Below are 14,743 nucleotides of genomic sequence, written 5' to 3' on the forward strand. Positions count from 1 at the left end.
ATTAGGTCTTTCAAAAGCTGAAACTCAAGCATTAACAAATTATGGAAGTGGCGAGGATGAGAATGAAGATGAAATAGAGGACTTTGATGCCTGCAATATTGATGTGCAGACATCTCTGCAGGCTAATATTGAAATTGCAGATGAAAATGATCATGAACAGGTAATATTTGAGATGATGACCAGTGTTGGCTGGTTTATGCAGTTCTGAGGTGATTTTAAAATGTCTACTTTGACAACAACTGCTGAGGTTTAGTGATTTTCATGTGGGACGATGTCCCTAGACATTTTTAATTTGTTAATATGAAATGGAATTGAATCACTTATTTTCCATGTTGGTTCAGAGTTACAGTACATTATCATATGGCATTCAAGGCAATTTGTTTGGCCTCTTTATTTTAAACTTTGAGTTTATTTGTCTGTAGCATGTTAATATTATGCATGTTAGCCTGTTAATATAACTTAATTCCATTGCGGTCATGTTCGTAATTTTAATTGACAGCCCTATTTGAAATGTTGACTATTAGAGCTTTAATAGACAAGAGGTGCAGGAGTAGGCCATTTGACCTTCGAGCCAGCACCGCCATTCACTGTGATCATGGCTGATCATCCACAATCAGTACCCCGTTCCTGCCTTCTCCTCATATTCCTTAACTCTGCTATCTTTAAGAGCTCTATCTAACTCTCAAAAGCAAGAATGTCCTTCCTCAAATTTGGTGACCAAAACAGAACACAATACTCCAGGTGTGGTCTCACTAGGGCCCCGCACAACTTTGTATTGTATTGTATTCAAATTTATTGTCATTGTCTCAATTAGAGACAACGAAATGAATTTCCCTTTACAGTCAGTATCATAAAAATAAATAAATAATAAATAATAAAACATATTAAAAATAAAATAGAATTTAAAAAAAAGCACAAACACAGAAAGTTGGTGAGGAAGGCACCATAGTCCAGCCAGCCTCCCCTCCGATCTTCCCAGATGTTCACCCGTGGTCGGGGCCTTCCGAGCACCCGCAGTCGCCACCCCGGGCGGCCCGATGCTCAGGCCCTCTCGCCGGGCTGATGGAACGCCGACGCCGAACCCCGACGGTGAAAATCCTCCTCAGCGGTCCGGACCTCTCAATCAGCCGCCTCCCACCGGAGTCCGCAGCTCCCGAGTCCGCAGGCCGAGCCGGGCAGAGTCGCAGGACCCCACGATGTTTGTCAGCGCCGCCCGCGTTGGGAGCTCCGCGAACCACAGCTCCAGGATGTCGGTGCCGCAGGCCCAGCACTCCAGGCTCCAGACGGCGATCCCCGGTAAGGCATCGCCAGCCCCGCGATGTATCAGCGCTGTCCCGCCGCTGCTGCAGCTCTGGTCGGTCCAGGCAGGAAAGGCCGCGCCAATCCAGTAGGTAGGCTGCTGGGGGGGGGGCGAGGACGCGACTCGAATAATAGTCGCGTCCTCTCCAGGAAGTGACTGAAGGACGGTATCCCCCTTACCGTACCCTCTTCCCCCACATTAAAACATTAAAAAAAACATTAAAAAACACACTTCAACATAACAAAAAATACGAAAAAACAAAAAGATACCGAGCTGAAGGTGGAGGCAGCTGGCACCAGCGCCACCGGAAGTACAACTGTAGAAGGACCTCTTTGCTCCTACACTCAACTCCTCTTGTTATGAAGGCCAACATGCCATTAGCTTGCTTCACTGCCTACTGGACCTGCATGCTTACTTTCAATGACTGATGAACAAGAATACCCAGATCATGTTGTACTTGCCCTTTTCCTGATTTATCAATGTCATCCTGTGGATAAAGGTATTGTGTTATTATTAATTAGGGTCCACATAATTTGATCTTGGGCCGCATGGGTCCTTTTTTCCAAATAAAGTTTAACATCTTTTTATACTGTTCTTTGTTACATTTTCTTTTTGTTGGGTGCATTGCCAGCTTATGTTTTATGGCTGCTCAATTTTTCAAACTTTCATCCCATTTAATGCCAAAGTTTTGCTTTATGTAATTGCTCTTTTTCCTGGACTGCAGCTTTTATGCAACAACTTTGTTGCAGACCGTTGAGAAATGTTATGTCACAAGCAACCTCCTCCCATCATACTGTCTGTTGCCAAGATGGAACATCTGTATTCAAAAGCTCATGTTTGCCGTCATTGAGTTTTGCCTTAAAACCAATTATATCTGTGTCAGTGTTCTATCTTCACTGAAAATAAAAGTAATGTAAAAATATATTACTGGTCAAGAAAGGAGAGAAAATAAATAGCTCATTGAGATTTAGTTTTGGAGATTGTTGAAGATATTGTCAGTATGTAGGCTCATGAAGCTGTTTCCTTGGGCTGAAGATTCTGAATAAAATATTAACCTAAAATTGAAGAGTGAACAATTGTTTATGCATGGGATTGTAGGGATTGTAAAATAGCAAGCTTATTCTTTATTTTAAATGTCTTTACTCAATGTCTTGTCATTGAGAGAAGCAGAATGTGGCAGCAACAGAATTGAAGAGTAAGGAGTTTGGGAAGGAAAATGAATGAAGTACTGGATCGCCATGATCTTATGGAACAGCAGAGCAGGCTGAAGGGCCAGACTACTCTCTGCCACTTTAAGTTCTAAAATTCTGCATTGTGCTTATTATCAAACAGAACTTTTCTCTTTGTAGGATCTTCTTACCAAAACCAGCCAGGGTGATGTGGTTAATCAAATCGAGGACACAGTCGCCGCAGGTAGAATAAGCTTTGATATGATTTTTATTAAAAATCAACAAACAGTGAAATTTGACCATATTGTATTTATCTTAATATTGGATTAGGTAGCTAAATCAATTCGCATTTTATATTTATTTTGTAGGTGAAAATGAATGCGGCAAAACTGCAAATCTTCCTTTTAAATCTTCGGCAGTATCAAATCAAATATTCAGCGAAGACACCAAGAGTTCAAAGCTGCCCTTACCTTTAAGTGAATATGCTCCAGGAACATCGATGCAGATGGAATTAGAAAATGACCTGGAAGGATCACCGGACAGTTCATTGGCTGCCAGCCCTGACACAGAGTCTCCTGTATTAGTTAATGATTATGTAAGCAGATCAAAGTATATTCCTTGCATCTCCATTGGCCATAAGTACTGCTTACTGATTTGTTCATTCATTCCCAAATATGTTTGCTATTTTAACTGCAAAATCTGTCACAGATATCTGGAAAAGTAAAATTGTGCAATTTATTTCCTTTTTTACTTTAACAGGAGGCTGGATCTGGCAATCTGAGTCAGAAATCAGATGAAGATGACTTTGTTAAAGTCGAAAACCTGCCTCCAAGACTCGCTGTGCTTTCTGAGGTAAACTACTGGGTGTTTATGGCATAGAAACAGATCATTCACTGTATCAGGTCCAATTGCTATTTATGTCCTAAATAAAGTCATCTCCTCCTGCCCTGTTGGCATATTCTATTGTGCTTTTCGAACAGCTTCAATACATTTGTACTAATTGCCCCAACTGCACCTCGATTGAATTCACATTCTAATCATTCTGAGAAAAGTACTTTTCTTTGAATTTCCTTTTGCGTTTATTTGTGTATATCTTGCCTTTGAGGTCCTAATTCTTGTCTCTTACACAAGTGGAAACATAACATCTACCCGAGCAAACTCTTGTAATATTTAAGCCTGAAGAAGGGTCTCGACCCGAAACATTGCCTATTTCCTTCGCTCCATAGATGCTGTCTCACCCGCTGAGTTTCTCCAGCATTTTTGTCTACATTAGATAAGCCTCAGTATTTTTTCTAGAGAAATGGTCTTCTCTTGTTTTATCCAGGAGATTATATTTATCAGGAAAGAATTTTGAATGTTTTTGTGTGAATTGTTTCTTAAAATGGAGGGGGCAAACTTCCAAGGTAGTCTAACTATGATTTTGTACTAGTGATTACGGTTTCTGCTCTTCAGTTCTTATCTGTCAAGAAATTTAACTTGTAGTTTGCCTTTTTTAATTTTCTGATTAACCTGTGTTGCTGTTTTTATATTTGTGCATCTGTTTGCTTATAGTTGTGTACTTAATTTGTAAGGAAAAAAATAGAGGCAAAATAGATGTTTCCTGCCTCTAGCAATACTCCAGGTGTGGTCTCACTAGGGCCCTGTACAACTGTAGAAGGACCTCTTTGCTCCTATACTCAACTCTTGTTATGAAGGCCAACATGCCATTAGCTTTCTTCATTGCCTGCTGTACTTGCATGCTTACTTTCAGTGACTGATAAACAAGGACCCCCAGATCTCTTTGTACTTTCCCTTTTCACAACTTGACACCATTAAGATAATAATCTGCCTTCCTGTTTTTACCACCAAAGTGGATAACCTCACATTTATCCACATTAAATTTCATCCACCACGCATCCGCTCACTCCCCCCAACCTGTCCAGGTCACCCTGCATCCTCATAGCATCCTCTTCATAGTTCACACTGCCACTCAGCTTTGTGTATTCTGCAAATTTGCTAATGTTACTTTGAATCCCTTCATCTAAATCATTGATGTATATTGTAAATAGCTGCGGTCCCAGCACCGAGCCTTGTGGTACCCCACTAGTCACTGCCTGCCATTCTGAAAGGGACCCGTTAATCCCTACTAATCTGCCAACCAATTTTCTATCCATGTCAGTACCTTACCCCCAATACCATGTGCATTAGTTTTGCCCACTAATCTCCTATGTGGGACCTTATCAAATGCTTTCTGAAAGTCCAGGTACACTACATCCACTGGCTCTCCCTTGTCCATTTTCCTCTTTAAAAAATTCTAGAAGATTAGTCAAGCATGATTTCCCCCTCGTAAATCCATGCTGACTCGGACCAATTCTGTTACTGCTATCCAAATGTGCTGTTATTTCATCTTTTATAATTGACTCCAGCAAAGTCCCCACCACCAATGTCAGGCTAACTGGTCTATAATTCCCTGTTTTCTCGCTCCCGTCTTTCTTAAAAAGTGGGACATTAGCTACCCACAGGAACTGATCCTGAATCTATAGAACATTGGAAAATGATCACCAATGCATTCATGATTTCTAGAGACACTCCCTTAACTACCCTGAGATGCAGACCATCAGGCCCTGGGGATTTATCAGCCTTCAGTCCCATCAGTCTACCCAACACCTTTTCTGTCTAATGTGAATTTCCTTCAGTTCCTCCAACACACTAGATCCTATGGCCTTTTCTCCCCGTATTGCCTTTTTAGTTATCTTCTATTGCTCTTTAAAAGTTTCCCAATCCTCTGGCTTCCTGCTCATCTTTGCCATGTTATACTTCTCTTTTATTTTTACACTCCTCGACTTCCTTTGCCAACCACGGTCGCTCCTTACTCCCCTTCGAATCTTTCTTCCTCTTTGGAATGAACTGATCCTGCACCTTCTGTATTATTCTGAGAACTACCTGCCATTGTTGTTCCACTGTCATCCCTGCTAGGGTATCTTACTGTCAACTGTGACCAGCTCCTCCCTCATGGCACCATAGTTCCCTTTATTCAAATGTAATACTGACAATTCTGATTTTCCCTACTCCCTCTCACATTGTGGATTAAAAGTTATCATATTATGGTCACTATCTCCTAATGGCTCCTTTACCTCGAGTTCCCTTATCAAATCCGGTTCATTACACAACACTAAATCCAGAATTGCTTTTTTTCCTGGCAGGCTCCAGTACAAGCTGCTCTAAGAATTCATCACGGAGGCACTCCACAAACTCCCTTTCTTGGGGTCCAGCACCAACCTGATTTTCCCAGTCAACCTGCATGTTGAAATCTCCCATAACAACCGTAGCATTACCTTTGCGACATGCCAATTTTAACCCGATTCAACTTGCACCCTATACCCAGGCTAATGTTTGGGGGCCTGTAGATAACTCCAATTAGGGTCGTTTTACCCTTACAATTCCTCAGTTTTATCCATACTGACTCTACATCTCCTGGCTCTGTTACCCCTCGCAAGGGACTGAATTTCATTCCTCACCAACAGAGCTACCCCATCTCCTCTGCCCACCTGTCTGTCTTTTCGATGGGACGTATACCCTTCATTATTATTCAGCTCCAAACCCTGGTCCTCTTGCAGCCATGTCTCTAATTCCCACAACATCATACTTGCCTCAAGCTCATCTACTTTATTTCTTATACTTCGTGCATTCATATATAATACTTTTAATCCATTACCCCCTTCACCCTTCACATCGATTCCTATTTCACTTGGCCATACTCTCCTATCCCTTCCTGAGCTTTCTGCCCTGTTAATTCTGGTGTATTTCTTAACTTTTCTTTTACTTTCTTTCCCTTTAACTCCATCCTTATATCTCCAGTTTGTCTCCTCCCATAAAATACTCCTCTGCATGCGTTTGGAGTAGATTGGTGCTTGTTAGTTGTCACTGACTCGATGGGATGAATTACTTGATTTAAAGGATTTGTTTCTATGCTATATTACTCCGACACTATTTATCACATCACATGTCCATCGAGTTATCACATCACATGTCCATAAGTTAGCCTCAGTCCAATTATGGAAAATTTACAATTTTCTCAATATGTACTCATTTACAGACATTCCATTCAGATAAGAAAATGGCAATAATTCACAATAATCTTTTTGTCCAATCTGCACAGGTTGAATTGATGAAGAGAATTTCTGAAGAGGAACAAAATAATAATTTAACCAGCATGCTGCTAGACGAAGATGGAGCAAAAGAGCTTGCTGGCAGCGTAGACACTCTAAAAGAGCCAGGTATGAGTGAGATTATAGCTGACTTGCAGTTTTCTGGCATTTTGTTGGTTAATCATTTGTTGTATTCGAGATGTTTTATCTGTTTGATTTGCATTCCTGTTTAATTTATTATACAACTTGTAAAGAAGAGGAGTAGCAATTACAAAATATGAGGGCAGATTTATAGAATGTAATATGTAGAATAAATCAGGGTTAGATGATTTAAAAAGATCTCAATGGTTAAAATCAACTTTTAGAAAACTTCTCTCTGTCCTCAATTTAATTCTAGAAGATATATTTTTTCTATTCACTACGGTTAAAAAGTAGTGTTTCCAGTTTTTTACTCTGCTTTTTGCACAGACGCTACATTTTAAAGAATATGATTGGAGCATAGCCAATGTTGCTTCTTTGTGTAAGGAGAGATGAGCCTCATCAGTAGTAGGAAAGCTCTTGGAGAGGATTTTTTAGAATAGGATTTACTCGCATTTGTGAAATAATGGGATACCTGGGGACAGTCAGCTATTGTTCACAATGAGGATAGGTCAGTGGTTGTGGTCTACATGGATTTTAGTCAGGCCTACTACGAGGGACTTTATCAATTGCCTATCTAGAAGATTAAGCCACAGTGCTGGAGTAACACAGCAGATCAGGCAGCATCTTTGCAGGACATGTTATCCATGTTCTACAGAGATGTCACCTGACCTGAGTTACTTGAGCATTCTAATCCTTTTTTCGTAAATCAGCATCTGCAGTTCCTTGTTTCTATGGAAGATGACGATGCAGGTGATCCACAGCGGCTAGGTAGTTTGGATTCAGATCTGGCGTGTGCGTATTTTTATATGTATGCGTGTGTATATATATATGTATATTTATTTATATATATATATATGTGTGTGTTTATATATGTATATTTATTTATATATATATGTGTTTATATATGTATATTTGTGTATTTATATGTATATTTATATGTATATTTGTGTATTTATATGTATACATATATTTATTTGTATGTATATTTATATGTATACATATTTATTTATATGTATGTTTATATATCTATTTATATGTATATTTGTGTGTGTGTGTATTTATATATTTATATGTGTATTTATATATTTATATGTATATTTATATATATCAACGGTTATAAATATAAATGGGTTGGTGAACAAGGATGGCTGTCAAAGGACATGGCGAGATATTGATCAGTTACAGATAAGGGAAGATAAATAACAGGTAAGGTTTAATCCTAGCAAGTGTGAGGTATTGTCCTTTGAAAGGTTAAATGTAAGGGGAAAGTTTGCAGTTAATAGGAAGACCCATAACATCATTGATGTACAGAGGGATTCATAGCTCCCTGAAAGTGGCAGCTGAGGTGGATAGACTGGTAAAGAAGCAATATGGAATGCTTTGCTTTATTGGTCATAGCATAGAGTATCTGAGTAGGAAAGTTATGTTGCAGCTGTAAAACTTTGGTTAAACTGCATTTCGTACCTCAACTTTTCTCCCCGTATTTTTAGTTATCTTCTGGTGCTCTTTAAACTTTACCCAATCCTCCGGCTTCCCGCTCATCTTTGCTATGTTGTACTTCTTCGCTTTTATTTTTATACTGTCCCTGACTTCCCTTGTCAGCCACGGTCGTCCCTTACTCCCCTTGGAATCTTTTTTCCTCTTTGGAATGAACTAATCCTTCCTCTTTGGAATGAACTGATCCTGCACCTTATGTATTATTCTCAGAAATACCTGCCATTGTTGTTCCATTGTCATCCTTGCCAGGATATCTTTCCAGTCAACTTTGGCCAGCTCCTCCCTCATGACTCCATAGCCTCCTTTGTTCAACTGTAATACTGACACCTCCGATTTACCCTTCTCCCTCTCAAATTGTAGATTAAAACATCGTATTATGGTCACTACCTCCTAATGGCTCATTAACCAAATTCCCTTACCAAATCCGGTTCATTACACGACACTAAATCCAGAATTGCCTTCTCCCTGGTAGACTTCAGTACAAGCTGCTCTAAGATGCCATCACGGAGGCACTCCACAAACTCCCTTTCTTGGGGTCCAGTACCAACCTGATTTTCCCAGTCTACCTGCATGTTGAAATCTCCCATAACAACCGTAGCATTCCCTTTACGACATGCCAATTTTAACTCTTGGTTCAACTTGCACCCTATATCCAGGCTACTGTTTGGGAGCCTGTAGATAAGTCCCATTAGGGTATTTTCACCCTTACAATTCCTTAGTTCTATCCATACTGATTCCACATCTCCTGTTTCAATGCAAGGGATTGAATTTCATTCCTCACCAACAGAGCAGCCCCACCCCCTCTGCCCACCTGTCTGTCTTTTCGATAAGATGTATACCCTTGAATATTCAGTTCCCAGCCCTGGCCCTCTTGCAGCCATGTCTCTGTAATTCCCACAACATCATACCTGCCAATTTCTAACTGAGCCTCAAACTCGTCCACTTTATTTCTTATACTTCGCGCATTCATATATATCACTTTGACTTTGGTATTCACCTCCCCTCTCACTCCGGTCCCTATTGGCACTGACCTTACACTCTTATCCCCTCTCGAACTTTCCTTCCCATTAATTTGGGAGTCTTTTGAAACTTTTCCTGTACTCACTTCCCCAGGGAGGCAACAGACCATCCTCGATTCTCGCCGCACCTCGGACAATGGCGTCACCCACCACTATAGCTCTGCCCGACGTTGGTATCGCCAGTCGAGTCTCATCGCTAGGATTGGAGCCACCACCCGGTCCGCCGCATGGACTGGAAGTGTCCTCTGACCCGACAGCTCCCAAGAGGGCATACCTGTTTTCATTAGACACAGTCGCCTGGGTCCCCTGCACTCCACGTTTACTCCACTTTCTCTTAGTCACCCACCTTAGTTCTTCCTGTATCCTTGGCGAGACAACCTCACTGTAGGTCCTGTCTAGGAAACTCGTTTTCCCGGATGATACTGAGGTCATCAAGTTGCTTCTCCAGTGCCCCAACACAGTCTTTCAGGAGCTGAACTTGGACACACTTACCACATTTGTAGCAGACAGAGGCACCATCAGTGTCCCTGGCCTCCCACATCCTGCAAGCATCACACTGAATCATCTTACCCGTCATGTGTTCACCGCGTCCCGTCCTCACCAACTTTTGGCATAGTCTCCTCTCCTCAGCCTCCTCGCCCAAGACTCTCGAGCAAAAGACTTGCATTTTTCTCACAAGGCACTTCTCGAGCCAAAGACTCGCGCTTCCCTCACATGGCCGCTTCCCACACGAGACCGCTTCCCGACTGGCCGCTCCCTTAGAGCAACCTTGCTTATATTGGCTGATAAAATGCCTAATTCGCCAATTTCCGAATCACATTTCTCAGTTTTAAACTGTCTTTCCCTCTGACTCACCTTCTTTCCCACTTTCAAGCCAATAGACTCTTCTCTCTCTACTTCTGCTTGCTGCTTCTCTGAGCTCCACGTAAGGACTGGGCTACTACTGGCTTTTGGCGCTCTTTTTAAACTCTTTCCCTCTGACTCACCTTCTTTCCATGGACTTTCAAGCCAATAGTCTCTTCTCTCTACTTCTGCTTGCTGCTTCTCCGAGCTCCACGTAAGGACTGGGCTGCAATGAGTCGAGTCGTACACACGTCAAGATGCAACATATTTATTAAAGTCCACTTACAGCATTGGTCTGCAGGACATTACAGCAACTAGCAACTACGTGTGCTCTGCCAGGCTGCTTAGGCAATCATTGGGAACATTCGATACCTTTATTACTGAGAACTGGTCCTGTTTAGAGGGCTGTTGTTCGCTGGTTTTGCGTGGGTCCCTTGATAGCTGTGTCTTGAGATCCCTGTGGTTGATGCAGATATTGATTTCCTCCTTGTTTTTCTTCGTTGCAACCACCATGGTGGAAACCCAGTCAGATGGGTCAGTAACTTCAGCAATGACACCCAGGGAGACCATCCGCTTGAGCTCATTGTGTACTCTGTCACGCATGGCATAAAGAACACGATGTGGTGCTCGAACCACAGGAGTGACTTTGGGATCAACGGCGATGTTCTACTTGAGGGGCAGCTTGCCAAGCTCATCATTAAACAGTTCTCTATATTGAGAGAGTATTTGATGAGTGGAGCCCTCAGCGAGAAAGAGTTGATGGACAGTGCGACCAAAGTAGACTAGGCCTAGATCGTGGCATGCATTGATACCAAGCAGAGTTTCAGAATCCCCCTTGATGATATAAAACTTTAGGGTATAAGACTGCGAGTCTATGATGCAGTTTAAATCAGTTTGTCCAAGTGGGTGTAGAACACCACCCCCATAGGCCCAAAGCGTGGCCGGGGCCTTTTCAACATGTTCAGCATTACGTTTTTTTTTTTTAAACTCAGATAACGAGATGTCATTGCAATTCGTGCCGGTATCAATCTTTGCGATCACAGCCTTGATATTCACAAACATGGTTACCTCAGGGTCAAGTTGCTCGTTAGAGGAAGGGAGGAGAGAGTGAATGGCTGAACTCTTATCTTCACTTTCCGTAACTAGCAGCTACTCAGACTGAATTACGTAAGCAAGATCTTGGTAATATAAATCGCATATTAGGTGGAGCAACTACTAACAAGCACTACAATTGGTTAGTAGGAAATAACCAATTTACATGGGTTAGGATTGGCTTTTGACACTCTTTTTAAACTGTCTTTCCCTCTGACTCGCCTTCTTTCCCACGGACTTTCAAGCCAATAGTATCTTCTCTTTGCTTCTGCTTGCTGTTTCTCCGAGCTCCACGTAAGGACAGGGCTAGGACTGACTTTTGCGCTCTTTTTAAACTGTCTTTCCCTCTGACTAATTTTCTTTCCCCTGACTCTGCTATCTTAATAGCTCTATCTAACTCTATCTTGAAAGCATCCAGAGAACCGGCCACCACCGCCTTCTGATGCAGAGAATTCCACACTCACAACTCTGTGTGAAAAGGTTTTTCCTCATCTTCGTTCTAAATGGCTTGCCCCTTATTCTTAAACTGTGGCCTCTGGTTCTGGACTCCAACATCGGGAACATATTTCCTGCCTCTAGCGTGTCCAAACCTTTAATAATCTTATATGCTTCAATACGATCCCCTCTCAACATTCTAAATTCCAGTATACAAGCCCAGCCGCTCCATTCTATCAACATATGACAGTCCCGCCATCCCGAGAACTAACCTTGTGAACCTACGCTGCACTCCCTCAATAGCAAGAATGTCCTTCCTCAAATTAGGGGACCAAAACTGCACACAATACTCCAGGTGTGGTCTCACTAGTGCCCTGTACAACTTCAGAAGGACCTCTTTCCTCCTATACTCAACTCCTCTTGTTATGAAGGCCAACATGCCATTTGCTTTCTTCACTGCCTGCTGTACCTGCATGCTTACTTTCAGTGACTGATGAACAAGGACCCCCAGTTCCCGTTGTACAGAAGTATATAAAATTATGAGAGGCATTGATCGAGTAAACAGTCAGAACATGTCTCTCTGGGTGGAAATGTCAAAGGCTCATGGGCATAGCTTTAAGATTAGAGAGGGAAAGTTCAAAGGAGATGTGAGGGCTAAGTTTTTACACAAAGAGTGATCGATGCCTGGAATGGGCAGGTGTGGTGGAAGAAGCTGATATAATAGTAGTGTGGAAGAAGCCATTGGAAAGGGATATAGATCCATAGGAAATGGACGAATATGGATCACGTGCAGGCAGAGGAGATTAGTTTAACTTGGCATTGTGATCGGGACAGACATGAGCCCCAAAGGCCTTATTTCTGTGTCATATTGTTCAATGTTCTTGAAACTAGAAACAGAATTCAGACTTTAGAGATGCAGGGTGGAAACAGCCTCTTCGGCCCACACCGTCTGCGCTGACCAGGGATACCTAACGCTAACGTTATCCTAAGGATAATTTTACAATTTTTACAGAAGTCAATTAACCTACAAACCAGTGTGTCTTTGGGGGTGTGGGAGGAAACTGGAGTACCTGGAGAAAATCCAGGCGATCACAGGAAGAATGTACAAAGTCTGTAGAGACAGTATCTCTGGTAAGGATCGAATCCCAGTCTCTGGCGCTGAAAGGCAACAACTCTACTGCTGCGCCACTGTGCTGTCCTGAACAGACTACATAATTCTAGAGGAGTGGAATATTGGAGTCCAGGAGTAATATTTTCTGGTTACTCTCCTCAATTTCATTGCAACAAAATGCAAGTTAAAATATATTTTCATGTATTAAAATGTAAATATGTTCTTTGTTTTAGTGACATTCTAGTTTTGTCCTGAACATGCTTACCGCTGTTCACTGCAGCTACATAGTTCGCACAATATGTCAGGATTGTCCTTCAGCTTTATTTTATACCAACATCACACATCTGCACTTACATCAGAAGTCTTTAGTGGCTGGTGGTGAGGAAAATTCTTAAACTGAATTAGAAAATTAAATAGGATGTGCGTTTTGCTCCCTATTTATTATGTGTACAATGTCACTAATTTTAACGTTTTCCTCCTTTCTTATAGAAAATGGCGGAGCCCGAAGTGCATGACTGACGACTTATTGATGTTCATCATGATCTTGTTTTTGTTTGGAATAAGTTAATGAAATTTGATTCCTGTTGAATGCTGAAATTGTTGTTTGTTTTCATTTGGTCTTTCAGTAGAAATATTGTCCATTTTAAATTGGTCAGTCTAACCAGGCTCTCTTGGTCTACATTTAGTATAAGTTGCAACACATCTCAGTAACTTAAATAATTTTATCTCTGAATCGGCTGTACTCTAATTTTTCAATTTGTAATAACAAGACCGTGTAATTCTCTTTTATACTGAAATATATCCACTTTTATAATGAGAGGCTTTGATTCCAGCACTACTATATTTTGTCACCAACAAGTGCATCACTACCTTCTAAGACTTATTATGATTTACCTAAACTGTAATTCTGTTTAACCTATCATCGTACTATATCAACTATCAGCCTATTTAAAATAAAGTTTAAATGTGCTTGTTCAAGGTGGAGCATTTTTTGTGACTACTGTATGTGCAAATTGTATTGATTTGGACAACCAGTACAGATTGCAGTAATTGTTATTTTTTGATTTGAGGTCCAATTCAAAGTGAACACAAAATACTGAATGGACAATGAAAGTGATATTTTAAATTCACCGATTTATCTATTGTAGCTAAACTCCCTCAGGTGAGACTATGCTACTGTTTGTCCACCATTTTTGCCTGTAAATTTGATTTGTCATTGGAAAGTAGTTTACATAAGTTGCTTGTGACAATACATTTGTGAATTAGAAAGCCACGGAGCTTACATATGTTGTAGATAAAAATTCCTTCTGACTTGGACACTGAATTACTGATTTTAGACATATGGTTTGTTTTCTGCTTTCATATTCAAACATAGAAATGAATTATGTACAGGCATTGGGATTGGTATTAAATGGAACTACAAACACTGATTTACTGTTATTGTACTTTAATTTTTTTGAAATTTTCACCCTGTCTGAATTTAAGCCTACCCAGAACATCAATGCCAAAAGTTTCCTGTCCACAGCTGGGTGTTAGTGTTACAGTTACCTAATTGCTATCATTGGAAAACAAAGTTTAGATGGTATTTCAAGCAGTTTTGTATTATTTCATTGTAAGTTGCATGTAAACAAAATTCACTTCACACTTCCATATACCATTAAGGTTCATAACTAACAAAAATGCATTTGATATATTGGCATTGCTGATGAATGCTTTCTCAGTTGTCATTAAAGAAGCTCAAGCCTTGATAACATGCACCCTTCTGCGATGTTTTTATCTCAGAAGTTGGCATAAAATATGAATTAGTTTGTGTTTAAAGCATTGTGTATCTTACCGAGTGTTTTGGGCGGTGTATCGTTAATATAATCTAAATAAGTGTAATTGTTTTCAAAAAGGAACTGAAGTGTAATTGTTTGCTTGGGTACACTGGAAAAACAATATAACTGAAAATAATTGCAGTTTCTTAAAGACAAAATTAAATTATTTCACAATCCTTTGTTCTTTGCAAT

The 14,743-nt window shown here is 40.7% G+C and overlaps 1 protein-coding gene across 12 annotated transcripts in view; it reads left to right on the forward strand.

Annotated features, from left to right (window-relative positions):
* The window catches only part of pcm1 (pericentriolar material 1), a 100,781-nt gene extending 86,617 nt beyond the window's left edge, over nucleotides 1-14,164 (forward strand). For all 12 annotated transcript variants that reach the window (XM_033029502.1, XM_033029523.1, XM_033029517.1 and 9 more), the window contains 6 exons: nucleotides 6-160; nucleotides 2,650-2,713; nucleotides 2,838-3,064; nucleotides 3,229-3,321; nucleotides 6,608-6,725; nucleotides 13,224-14,164. In XM_033029502.1, coding sequence (XP_032885393.1) covers nucleotides 6-160; nucleotides 2,650-2,713; nucleotides 2,838-3,064; nucleotides 3,229-3,321; nucleotides 6,608-6,725; nucleotides 13,224-13,249 — 683 coding nt within the window. In that variant the 3' untranslated portion in view covers nucleotides 13,250-14,164. The remainder of the gene's footprint in view (nucleotides 1-5; nucleotides 161-2,649; nucleotides 2,714-2,837; nucleotides 3,065-3,228; nucleotides 3,322-6,607; nucleotides 6,726-13,223) is intronic.
* Nucleotides 14,165-14,743: the final 579 nt, after the last annotated feature.

The sequence above is a fragment of the Amblyraja radiata genome, chromosome 1 (genome assembly GCF_010909765.2).
Source record: "Amblyraja radiata isolate CabotCenter1 chromosome 1, sAmbRad1.1.pri, whole genome shotgun sequence".
Lineage (NCBI taxonomy): Eukaryota > Metazoa > Chordata > Chondrichthyes > Rajiformes > Rajidae > Amblyraja > Amblyraja radiata.